Source organism: Glycine max, chromosome 11, assembly GCF_000004515.6.
Source record: "Glycine max cultivar Williams 82 chromosome 11, Glycine_max_v4.0, whole genome shotgun sequence".
Lineage (NCBI taxonomy): Eukaryota > Viridiplantae > Streptophyta > Magnoliopsida > Fabales > Fabaceae > Glycine > Glycine max.
In genome coordinates this window covers 1003515-1016514 of record NC_038247.2, presented here as the reverse complement: position 1 = coordinate 1016514, position 13000 = coordinate 1003515, and the positions used below count along the sequence as shown (strand labels likewise).

Sequence of the window (13000 nt, the reverse complement as noted above, 5' to 3'; positions counted from 1 at the left end):
TTTATTAATGAACATAAAATTTAAATTTGAGTTATTTTACCTTTGGCCGACTCTAGATTCCATTTTGCGTAGCATTTTAGTTGCTCAGGTGTCCTTCGTGGCTAATAACACTATCCTACAAAGTTTACCACTGCAGTGATCAAGACAAGTGGTAGTTATATTCGGTGGCTGAGAATTTTGTTTTCTATTTTCAATCAAGGGATAAAATAGAAATAGGGGCTCAAAAACTTGAAATGACAACGAAAATACCAAAAAAATTATTATGTTAACCTGATTTTGGAGTTCCGAAACAGAAGAGTGGTCTTTTATTTTTATTCCCTTCTCCTTGAAGTGTAGAGCAGATATTTTCGTTTATTATGGGTGGTTGATTATGACTTCCTATAGCTACACCACACGTTAAATTGTGGTAGTTTGATATTGATACATATCGCCCTCAATAAAAGCCACCATTTGATAATTATATAAATGGATATTATTTTAAGAAAACACGCAAATGTAGAAGATATTTTCTTCGCTAATCAAATTCTTTTAGCGATTTTAGAGGGAAGCAAAGCAAGAAAATAGAATAGTTTAATTTATATAGCGGAAGAAACAACTGAGAATCACTGAACTAGTTCAACTTATTATTTTAGGTGGGGAAATTATACATGCATATTTTTGGCTAAGATCGAGTTGCTTATATTAAAATTTAACAAACTTTCATTTCAATTGTCATGTATTTTTTCCTCTAAATTAAATACAAACTTAACACCAACAAATTAAAGTCCGGTGTACAATAATTGACAAATCATTTAATATTTTAAATATATATTGACAAAAATATTAATCGTGCTTTTGAAAAAAGATTTATTTAAAGAGAGGGATTTGCTAACATGTGGATAATCTAACTCTTCAATCGCTGGAATCAGTCTAAAAAATCATGATAGGAAGTAAAGCATTAATAAGAAATACAGTAAGCCACATAGCTAACGTCATATATACATGTCCAATATTATTTGATGATCCACACCACACTAGCATGGTAAACCCTAGCCTATCCCTATATATACGTCAATGAGATGTTCATTTTTGTTGTAAGAAGAGCATATATATATATATATATATTGTCATCTCTTCTTCCACCAAACTTTCGGAGTTTTCTTTGGTTAATTAGTAAAAAATTGCTTAATTAATTTGTCCTTCCAGAGGATCGAATGAGATAGAAAGGGTACTGGAGGGGCAATTAATTAATTAATCTCTAGTGAGTATATATATAAATATGGAGAGCCTGGAAGAAAGAGTGTTTATGTTGATGAATGAACAATATTATTATTCCAATTCCAATGTATCAGATCAGCTGCATATGCATCATCATCGCTCTGTGTCTGTGGAGAATCTAAACCTATGGTGGGAAAACAACACCGACTCCGATGACTCAGCCGAGCGAATTTTGTATTGGGAATCTCAGATCTCACTGCTTCAGGTATATACGTACTCGAAATCATTTCATTATTCATTATTTCACAAACTTGTTAATTTGATGAAATAGAACCAAATACGATCGACTCTGGCCAATTCTTATATATATTGGACAAAAATGTATCTGATTGATTTGATTATTTCATTAATTCACAAACTTGTCAATTATTATTTCACAATGCTTAATTTCTTCTTATCAACACAAGATTGATTTAAGGATACAACATATTTCAATCCAGATATGATATATATCTCGTATGAATTTGTTTTCAATCTACATATAGATTTCATTAATTTCTTTGATTAATTGGTCTGATTTCAGCTGAATAGTTTTAAAATGTTAGCTACATAAAATTCTTAAAAGTAAGAGAAATTATCTATCTGTTTAGTAGAGTAGTTCCGAATCATATATCTAATCAAGAAGTTCGGTCTTGATTTCTATATATCCTTGTATTTGAATTGAAGTGTTAATTAATTGGTAGCCAGAATAATATATTTACCAAAAACTAATTGGTAGAATATATATATTATTTTCTGGTGGTGATCGGTGACAACTTACAAAAGTTGCACCACATCTTAAGTGTGGTGATTCACGGAACCTCCCCATAAAATCATATTACGTGTCGAGAACATTTTTACCAATTTTATGAAAGATATTTCTAAAAGCTAAGGGATTACTTCCCTAAAAATAATGTATACCACATGAGTTATAGATATTTTTAGTCTACCTTTGGCTTTTTGAAAAGATTGTTTACTAGATCAAATCAACATATGTGATCAACGTGCTTTTGTATACATTATTTAAAAATTCAAACTACAAAACAAAAAATGGGGCCAAGGGGAATTGAACCACATAAAAAGATTCGCAATATATTTGTCCAATAACAATTATATTGAAATGAATTTTTCTTTACCAAACATGTTTTCACATGCAATCATGATCCAGACTTGATCCAATATCATGAAAAGTAAAAGGATTTTTGGTAACCAAAAATAATTTTTATTCTTTTGTGTAAAGGAAATTTTGGAGCGGTACCATTTAAGTGGGTCAAAATTGAGACTTGAGGTTGGTCGAATCATTAAAGAGGTCAAAGCTTCTGATTTTTGCAGCTGCTTGAAGGCTAACTCTTCGGATTGCATCACCTGTTTGAGAAGACGAGTGGTTGACGGGCTCTGCGAAAGAGGATTCAGTACCAACCTTTGCATTTCAAAATGGAGAACAACTAAAAAATTTCCAGGAGGTGCGATGCACACACATTTATATTCACCAACAAGCCTAACATTATATAAATGTACCAAAACTTAATAATGTTGTTTTGAAACAAAGCCTAGCTAATTTCATATATTATATATGTTTTAGGCTGTCACGAATACATTGAGGTGATTGCAAACACATCAACTAGGAAGAAGATTCATTTTCTGGTGGAATTGGAGTTGAGGGAGCAGTTTCAGATTGCAAAAGCAAGTGAAAATTACCGGAAACTAGTGTCCTGTTTGCCCGAATTTTATATTGGAAAACTGGAGTACTTAACTGCCATTGTTCGAGTAATGTGCAATGCTGCAAAGAAATCAATGAAGGAAAAGAAAATGCACGTGGGTCCGTGGAGGAAGAGCAGCTTCATGCAAATGAAGTGGTCAGGATTCAATCAAATATGCAATTCTAATAAATCCTTGGGTTCAGTTGCAACATATCCCCATGCACAAGCAAGTGAATCTTACTTCAGAATTTCAGGAGCTCCTACACCTTTGGTAGTCACCTGAAAATGACCAGAAAATTTCAACACTAAATTTTGAACTTAGGCCTATTTAGTAGTAGGAGTTGATGAGCAATATATCAGAATTCGAAATTCAGTGTCCTTTACTTTAGGTCCAAGGTTATGATGTAATATATTTGCCCAGCATTAGAGTATATCATATATTGTTTGCAGTAATTTTTAAATTGTAAATGTCCTTGTTGAATATATATATATATATATAAAGGAACGTACTGAGATTCGAGCTTATTATAATCTCATGCATGATATATCTCAACCTCCACCGGTAGACAGACTGTAGTGATTTATTGAATCATGAATTTATTGAAGGTCAAATGTTAATTATGCAAAACATTCACGTTAAATTTATTCTATAAACCATTGATTATGATTTGTGTCGCTTTAGTTCCTAAAATTAATGAAACTCAAAAAAAGTTTCTAAAATTGTAATCAGTCACCTACTTTAATCTAAAGTTACATAAATCGTGTGACTTAAACAGTAAAAAAATGTTCAATGATAAATCATCAATTAATCTTATAAGTAATTATACTCGGTAATATCTTATACTACAAGTAAATGAGAATTTGATTTTAATTCGAGTGGACATTTGTGCCACCCATTTTTTTATATGTGAACATTCATATAAAATTTATACTTTAATAATTATACTACATACACCAAAATACAAATAACAAAATCAGAACTGTACATTTAATATTTGTGATATAATTTAAATGACTATGACTATCAGACATTTCACTTTAAAATTTCTTATTAAGGCAATGTAATCGTTAAATCATGTGTTACACGAAAAACTAAACTAGCGGACGATTACCCAAGGGAATTCCAACGAATTTGATTGTAAAAGCAAATGCTAAAAACATGTGATAAAAGAAATATTAATTAGAATGCTGTTGCAAATAATACTTTTCCAATATTTTTTAAATGATAAAAATTTCGGTAATTAGTTTAAAATTTTAAAATAAAATAAAATGACCAAAATTTAGAAGAGCGTCGATTGTCACAGCAATCGTTAGAATCTGATTGACATACATTTTGGCTTGCAAGTACCGACTGAATATACATCCTCTTGATTCAGTAAAGACGGTAACAGTGGAAGACAAGTAAATGTAAATCTACTCTCATTTGTAATCTATAAATCTACGCTCATCTTCGAAAGTGAATATTTACAACTGAAGGCTGCAAGAACAAAGTCTGTTGAACAGAGAGAGCAAGGGGCAAAATTGGATGAAAAAGAAACGACGAGATCTTTTTTGCACGACCATCCATACTACCAGCTTCAGGACCTAAATAATTTTGAAGCATAAAATAAATTCTGTTAAGTTCATGTTCAAAATGCAGTTCAAGTTGTTGATTTTTTCTCTTAAAAAGTTACCGCATGCATTTCACTCCATCACGCATCCTCCTTATTATAAAAAACCCAGATCCCATCCATCATTTGACCCTCGAAAGTGAAGGAAGGAACCTTGGCATTTTGATGTTTATTTAGAAAACAATAGGCTTGAACAAGAGAAAAAGCGCACCTGGTTTGATCTTAAATTTGAGAGAATACGGATGCCTCCTTAAAATAAACTTGATTGGATGGTCAGTTGATTGCCTATGTCGATCAGTTGCAGAAATCAGCTGCAACGACGGGGGAGAATTAAAAAGTACTAAAGTGAAGAATCACAATTTTTGTGGATTATAAAGGAGACAAAAGTAAATTAAACGACTGAGAACTTTCATTCATTGTTTAGTAAATCTTGCAGATATTTGTGCATGTGCGTGTATGTTTAATGTATGTATATAAGACAAACGCTTTTTACATGGCACATCAACTTGCATGCCAATTTTTTCCCCCTCCACCCCCTCCAATCCCTTTTTTTCACATGAATAACCATAGAAAATCTTTCTTCCCAAAGTAATTCAACGTAAAATTCTATGCCTCCAATCACCCCTCTTTTTTCAATAAAATTGGAATCTCAAACAGTAATCAGCCTCTAGAATCTATATTCCAATTACCATATCCTTTCTAATACACCAGTTGTCAATATTAGTGTTGGAAAGGTTGCCACCACCAGCAAAGAAACTCAGCTTCAAATTTCTTTCCAGATATATAAAAGTCATAAAATGGACATTCAGATCGACATGATACCCTCCCAACAGGATAAAAAGACAGGCCTTAAGTAATAAGTCAAACTGATATTATGACCTGTCTCCAAAGGGAGGACCCCAATTTGATTCCACATTCCAGCTAACTTATTTATTAATGCTCATCTAACAGCTGGAATTCCACTTTCACCGGTATATCCCCAACTTTGTCCCAAATATATATAATTCAATTAAAAAACTCTGGTCACTGCATGGAAACTAGACAAGCAAACAAACATCAATAGTAAACCTTATCATCAAACCGGAAAAGAGATTGGTCGAAGTAAGGAGAAGGACTCTGTGACTGACAGCTGAAGGGCAAAGAGGCAAGCATCTTCTTCACAAACTGCAAAACAACAAACAAAATTTATACACAGAACACATTAGCACATCACGTACATTGTCTTTTGTTTTTTCTTTTATCTAGGAAGGGAGGGACAGAGGAGGCAAGTGATTAGAAGGATTCAACCAACAACACTACCTGTGCAGAGCTGCTTGCCTTATCTTTAATGCTCCGGAGCTGTTCCAGTGCGTGGATATTATTTGAATGAGAAGATATGAAATTCATATACATTGAATTCCTTGATGTTGCATGGAAGTGGTCACAGAACTGCTCAAACAACAGATAAAGCTCGTCTGGTGAATTCTGATAAGATGTAAAAATGAGTCAGAAAACACCAAGACACTACTAACACAGAAAACCCAAGAAAATAAAACATGATGAAAAACATTTACCTGATAAAATGATACAATTTCAGTTGTATCCATGTTATATACAGCAACAAAAGCTGGGTGGTGATCAGCATTTCGGGACACCTGAGGCTTGAAAGCATGAAATATTAACACATTTGTCATATTACTTCAATACAAAACATAATGATTCCACTCAAGTCTCCAGGTTGAAATTTTCTGGAATGTTTAATTAGATATAGACCAAAACATGAGCCATGACCCATTTTAACTAGTTGGACAAAATTGCAAGATATCAAAAATACTCATGGGCCTTCTTAAAAATTGTAAGACTTTAAAAGTTAGTACTTAACATGGTATGACTGCATGAGATCTCCATGACCTAGTGATCAAGAATTCAATCCTTATTGTCCCAGTCTGATAACTAAAATAAATTTCAGCAATAGGTTTAAGCACTGAGGGGGGAATTATAAGAAAATTACCATTCTAGTTATAAACTTCAAGGTTTAAGCGTTAATCCTTGACACTAGATGTTTCAACAAGACAGGATAACCCTGGTTTCAACCAAGGCTCTCTGTATAGTGAGGAGTCTCCTACAGAGAAGCTAGGACTCTACTTCAAGGAGGGCTGCCACATGCTTAAGCTAAAGGAAACAACAATGCTATAGCATTTTTTATTTTATATTTGGGCTTTAGCCTACTCAGGTTCTTGTAAGTAATTTTAATTTTTCACTTAGGGGATGTGAATGGTACAATGAGAATAAAGAGTTAAAAGGAAAAAGACACACACAGAGAACTCACCCCTCCATCTACACTACCAAACTTGATTAGTAAATGGTGTCGGTCCAAGAATTGCACCTGTCCATGAGTTGAATAGATGTAACTTGTTATATTCCTTATTATTGTATACAAAGGGGAAAAACATAAAGAAGGTTTAAACCATTAGTGAAATGTTCTTGAGATGATAAAGCTGTGACAAAGTCATTTAAGATGCATAAAAAAGTGTCAGACCCTACCTTCCAGATAATCAAATCAACATAATCTTGAAAGTGGAAGTAAAATTTCTTCCTGAGCCTTTGGATCCTCTGACAGATGAAGCAAAATCATCAAAACAATTAATTTTTACATATTAAAAAAATTTGAATTGGAAAGATACAGAGCTTAAGCCATATACATAACAGCCAAAAACTTGTACACCCACAACTTAGAATCACAGAAAATCAAGACAGCAAAAATTACAAAACCATTTAACAAGGGTTAAGCATTTAACAAGGTACATATATGCTTGTCTACATGCTCATACACAAAGAACCATTTCTTTTGTCATTACAAACCGCATAGCTGCAAACTATAGGCCTGCCATTTCAGATTTTAGAATATTTCATTTTCCATATACATACTCATGCTTGACAATTTCCTAATAATTATGGGATATGTGGAAATGCAAACAAAGGAAAATTACAGAGAAGGAATAGCAAAAATGTTTCTAGTTCAGGAATCATTACGCATACAAGTGGTCAATTAAGTCAATAGGTTATTATTCAGTAACCACTCTTTGAACATGATTAACTGGTTGTGTGGTTAATCATTCTTAAATTGGAGATATTTTTACCAATAATTCCTTCACTGTAATTTCTTTTAATTTATTGCAAAAGTGTGTGTGTGTGACAATGACTGTTTTGGACAACAAACCCAGTGCATTTCCATTTCCCACACATGTACAGCCTGTGAAGACACAGAAATATAGATGTACAGCAAGAAATAATGTCCATGGGTAGTGACAGCATATAAGACACAAAATCTTAAAATAATTTGCTGTGAATAGCAGAAGGAAAGAAACTAAAGTTTTCAGCATAAAAGAGAAAAAAAGGAAAAAGGAACCAGGATCATGAAATACGCTATGTCCCTATAAGGCTATAACCTTCCAAGATAACATAAGAACTGTACACATTCAGCATAGAAGAGCCATATAAAATATGGAAAGAAAATATTGTGCAACAATAAGAAGTTAATTTAGAAGACCAACCAAGGTATCATCTCTTTCTTCATTCCATAGTCCCTGGAATATGAATGAAAGCAATCGCTGTTTTATACCACTTAGAAAAGAATTCCCCAGATTAGGCTGGCCTTGATGCAGGTGATTTTCAATGTGGTTCCCAGGCAATTGAAGCTGTTTATTTTTGTCAGACAATGCCATGCCCTGTCAGAATGATTGGTGACTGGCCTTTATTTGTGAGTTTAGTGCTTTAAATATGCCACAAAACCATCAGAATTATCAATATTGAGCTTGGATGGCTTCATAATTGATAGAGGATAATTGGGAAGTAGTGACAATCAAAGATGAGCACAAAATTATTAGCATGAAACACTGAAACAGAATTGAAAAGCATTCCTAAGGTGCATCGCAGTGATTTCAAAAATGAATTGTAAAAGCATTATAGGATGACCCAGTCCACAAGGGCTCTCTCCTACTGGGTTCTAGGGACGGTAAATGTACACTCTAGGATTTGACCCAATGAGCTCTAAGTCACAAGGCAGCAACCTAATGTCGCACCAAGGCTTGCCTGCGAATTGTAAAAACATCATTAAGAGATTTTTTTTAGTTAAAGGGAGGACCCACTATTGAGGCAAACCCCAGGGGAAGCCCCAAGGGGAGGGAGAGAGTAAGAGAATGGGAAACGGGGTGGAATGAATTATGAAGTTTGAACCCATGCACCATTGTTGCATGTCCCAGTTCCACCAACTAAGCTGACACAAGATCTTGGAAGAATATTTAATTAGAAAAAAAATGTTACATCTTTTTCTCAAAAAAAACCACAATATATGTAATGGTATGCTCCACAAAACACATTACAATAAAGTCAATACCAAAGGCTTACTGACCTGAGCATTTGAATTGAGAAAAAGTTCATCATCTTCGCGGCAGAATTCCCCAATAGCACGTACATCAACAAGGTTCCCAGAGTCTCTAATTTGAAGAATGTGTATAGTTTGATAGCGAAGTGATACAATTGCCAATAGGTCATCATACAAGAAGACACCCATATTATGGGTTAAATTAACGAAGTCATTACTGAAGACCTTCTTGTCCAAGATCTCTCCATCTTCCAGTCTAATTTAGTAATTTAATATGTGAGAAATGGGGAAAATACATAAATCCAGAGTGATCAGAATATGATTTGTCTGGTTACTTTGAAGATTTAAAAAAAAATCAAATATAAAGAAAGATGAATAAGCACCTCAAGAGGAGGAAAGTTATCTTCTCAATTGAAGGAACACCATGGACAGCTCCTCCAACAGCAGGAGCATCATGAATTTGAGCCGTTGAAGTAGCAAACAGTCCCAATTGATTACTCTCCATGTAAAGAAAGAAATCTTTACATATAAGTTCATTGCAAGAAGCAAGTGGTACACAATATAATTGGGAGAAAAAACTGTCAAATCTCTTTGCTCTTGATGGCAAATCATGTTTATCACAATCTTCATCTTTGCATGAAAAAGAAAGCCATCTAGGCCTATAAACAATCAACTCCTGATGATTTCTGCTGAAACTTATAAGGTATTGGCCATCATCAGTGAATTTACGAAATGAATGGTCTGGGCACTCAACCTCATATACTGTGTAACTTGGTACCAAATTTTCATAGAATCGCCGAGCATGATGAACCTGCAAGAATTAAATTACACCTGCAAAAATTAAATTCAATTCAGGTTCCTTCAACAGAGGAACAAGACAACAAATTTACAAATTTCCCACTGAAGTTAGTTTGTCCATCTGATAAAGTGAAAGCAAATTTTCCAAAATGGCACATCATATATACCTTCTGCATTTCAAGTTTCCACATTAAAAACATCAGGTTATACTTGACAAAGCAAAACCTTATTTATCTTCCCTCACTCATGTTCTTGATACTTCACCAAGGATATTCACATTTTCTAAAATTACAACCCAATCATTGTGCAATTTCTTGTTAGAGGTTACCACCCCCGCACCCCATCCCCCCTCCACCAAAATTAAACTAGAAAGAACAATTCATGTTTCTACACCACGGCATTTAAAAATAAATTATTGCACCAAATAAGATAATAAACTAAAAAGAGGTTAAAGAACATCACACTTGTAAGAATCCCCATAAAAAAATCTCAAATATAATTGGTAGTACGAAATTACACTAGTGCCAGGAGCAGGAGTGCAAATTTGACGGTCAAAAATCCTAGCCACAATATTGCTGCTTCTGTACATGAAAGCGTGTCCACAAACTTGAAAGGTTCACCCTGAAAACAATGAATAAGGAATTAGAAAATGAGGACTGAACTAAGTAAAAAAAATAAGACTCAGGATTTTTTTGGTGTGAACAAAAATTGACAGCTATGTAACAAAATGACCTATCCATAAATTGATACATCACATCAATAACCTGAGCATGGCACATTGATCTACACAACAGAATAGACCATATTTACTTTTACTTCGTACCCCATTGCCCGGAGGCTCTTCGCTATGCGAAGGTATGGGGGAGGGATGTTGTACGCAGCCTTACCCTTGCATATGCAAAGACGCTGTTTCCGGATTCGAACCCATGACCAACAAGTCACCAAGGCACAACTTTACCGCTGCACCAGGGCTCGCCCTCAACAGAATAGACCATATAAAATATTAAAACTCGGTGTGCAAAAATAGTGGTATTCCCCACAAACATAGGCTCAGTTAGGATAAACTTCTCAACAAACATTTGTAAAAGAAGAAATAGGGAGGTAAAATCAAACTTCTCCAATAAGTTATAATCAAGTTATTCACTTCAACTTTTGGAAAATAGATGAGAGTTTCTGAATAAGTTGATTTCAACTTATGAGAAAAGTCTGATTTGTTCTCCCTCCTTATTTCCTTCTCCTACAACTACAAGTGTTTGTTGAGAAGCTTATCTGAAATAATCCATAGAAATGGGAACTCAAAACAACAGGATTAGACAAGGCCAATGTTTAAGAGTGCTAATAATTTTTACAGGATAGTTTCTCTTTCAGGTCGAGAAACCTCAAACCAAACCCTAGAGTGTGTACATCACCACTAATACTGTCATTCTTCCGCTAACACTATATTCAACTAAATCGTAACATTATTATACACTATTTACAACATCACATGGATCTTAACAAGATGAAACCTAGCTGCAGACTGCAGTTCAGAATTCAGATTCAGCAGTTAACGCATCCTAGTTCACAATTCGGTAATATCACAATACAATTTCATTTTCACACATTGAAGAGTGAAGTTGAGCAGAGAAAGAGAGATAAATCACCGTTGAAGAAAATCAAACCTAAAGCGGAGAGGAGAGAGCTTTACCGGTGGCCACAGTGGAAAGCGCCGTTGAAGGAAGGAGAGAAGCGTCGAATCGAGAGTAAGGAATTTGTGTTGTGTTGTGTCTGTGTTTGGGTAAGTAAATCGAAGTGAGTTTGGAGATGCCACGTCACCTGCATGCGTTCAACTCTATTTCCCTTTCGCAACTTGCAAAAAAATGCATTAAGCACCACAACAATCCTTTCTTTTCTTTTTTCTCTTTTTTTAGGATAAGGTGACACCACAAATTCATATCACTTAATAATATTAATAATACTACCAAGAATCTATTTATATTACTATCCATAAGATTTCCCGTGACAAATTATATATGATTTTTATCAAATATGGATAGATCAACCTTTTTCCTTTTATTTGTGTTTGGCATTAAAATAGATATCATAGTAATAAGTCAAATGTAATTACAAATATTTAAAGGATTTTATGGAGAAAAAAAAATTGCAGTTCAAGAAGTGTTTTAAATTTTTTTAACGATATTTAAATTAATAATAATGGAAATTAAAAAATAGAATCGTGTTCTAAAAGAAAAGAAAAATCTTCAATATAGTACCATGGTCATAAATAACTTTGTCACTTTTTCTTTTGATAACTAAATAACTTTGTCACTGTTTGTTTGCATTAAAAATATTAATAATAAAATAATTATGTTTAATTTTTTATAATAATTTGATTTTTTATATAAAAGATACTTAAAACAATTGTTAGTATCTTATTCAAAAGCTAAAAATAGTCATTTAAAAAAATATAAATTAATGTATATTTAATTTTTTACTCATTTTTAAAAATAATAAAAAAAACATTTTCATATATTACAACAATGGATGAATTCCTCAAAAAAATAAAAAAGATGACAAGCAGGACGTATTAAGATGAATCTTATTTTTCCTACTTCTCAGGTGTCATTCGTAAATTTGCTCCTTCCTTATTGGTTGAACTGGGAAAACTTGCCCTGCCGCATGCTTATGTTGTTCTCTAGTTATACATTTATTTTTCTTTATGTTGTTCAATAATAAACCATATATCAAACATATGTGAAATTTTAAAATACATAAAAGAAAATTTAAAAACCATGAGAAAGTAGGAAATCTTCAAGAGTTGTCTTTACATGCTCATCCACACATGATATGAAAATATTAAATACATTATTAATTACTTAAAAAAATTATTCATGTAGCATTTGAGTTTACAAGCTCTTAAGTTTTTTCCTAGTTTTATCATCAGTCATATTGGAAATCTAATATCCTTATTCTATAAAATAAATGCTAACATGTTTTTAATCAACTATCAATTCTTTATAATATAGCACCATCAAAATTATAATATAAAAATAATTTATACTATCTCATTTCATTTAATATTTTTTTTAAAATTAAAAATATTGTCTTAATTTTTTGGATATTAATTTCATTAAATTAAAACATTAAAAGTAATAATTGTTTGAGTTACCAAATTTCAATGTCATTTTATAACATTCCATACTTATTAGTTAATTCAATAGCTAGTTTTGACAAATACTTTTAACTCAATAGTTAATTTATCAAATTTCAACTACTTTACCTCTAACTTTCAACTAATTTTTCATCTTTCTAAT

At 32.9% G+C, this 13000-nt stretch overlaps 2 protein-coding genes across 12 annotated transcripts; one reads left to right on the top strand and one right to left on the bottom strand.

The window, feature by feature from the left end:
* The first annotated feature begins 889 nt into the window (after window positions 1-889).
* On the top strand, window positions 890-3461 carry LOC100782590 (uncharacterized). Of its 2 annotated transcripts, none has more exons than XM_006590406.4 (3): window positions 890-1462; window positions 2569-2699; window positions 2819-3461. In XM_006590406.4, exons 1-3 carry the CDS (start codon window positions 1410-1412, stop codon window positions 3217-3219), a joined length of 585 nt encoding a protein of 194 aa, XP_006590469.1. In that variant the 5' UTR covers window positions 890-1409; the 3' UTR covers window positions 3220-3461. The 2 variants fall into 2 exon arrangements, with proteins under 2 accessions (XP_006590469.1, XP_003538027.1); XM_003537979.5 differs by having other exon boundaries at window positions 1009-1462; window positions 2477-2699.
* A 713-nt stretch (window positions 3462-4174) lies between these two features.
* Window positions 4175-11623, bottom strand: LOC100801685 (light-mediated development protein DET1). Of its 10 annotated transcripts, none has more exons than XM_006590401.3 (12): window positions 11395-11623; window positions 10225-10328; window positions 9293-9720; window positions 8937-9165; window positions 8080-8253; window positions 7070-7138; window positions 6855-6911; window positions 6100-6186; window positions 5846-6010; window positions 5615-5710; window positions 4758-4857; window positions 4175-4520 (listed from the first exon to the last, which is right to left on the bottom strand). In XM_006590401.3, exons 2-12 carry the CDS (start codon window positions 10294-10296, stop codon window positions 4381-4383), a joined length of 1617 nt encoding a protein of 538 aa, XP_006590464.1. In that variant the 5' UTR covers window positions 10297-10328; window positions 11395-11623; the 3' UTR covers window positions 4175-4380. The 10 variants fall into 10 exon arrangements, with proteins under 10 accessions (XP_006590464.1, XP_040862472.1, XP_040862470.1 ...); XM_041006538.1 differs by having other exon boundaries at window positions 5846-5974; window positions 8080-8223; window positions 11351-11565; XM_041006536.1 differs by having other exon boundaries at window positions 5846-5974; window positions 11395-11564.
* Window positions 11624-13000: the final 1377 nt, after the last annotated feature.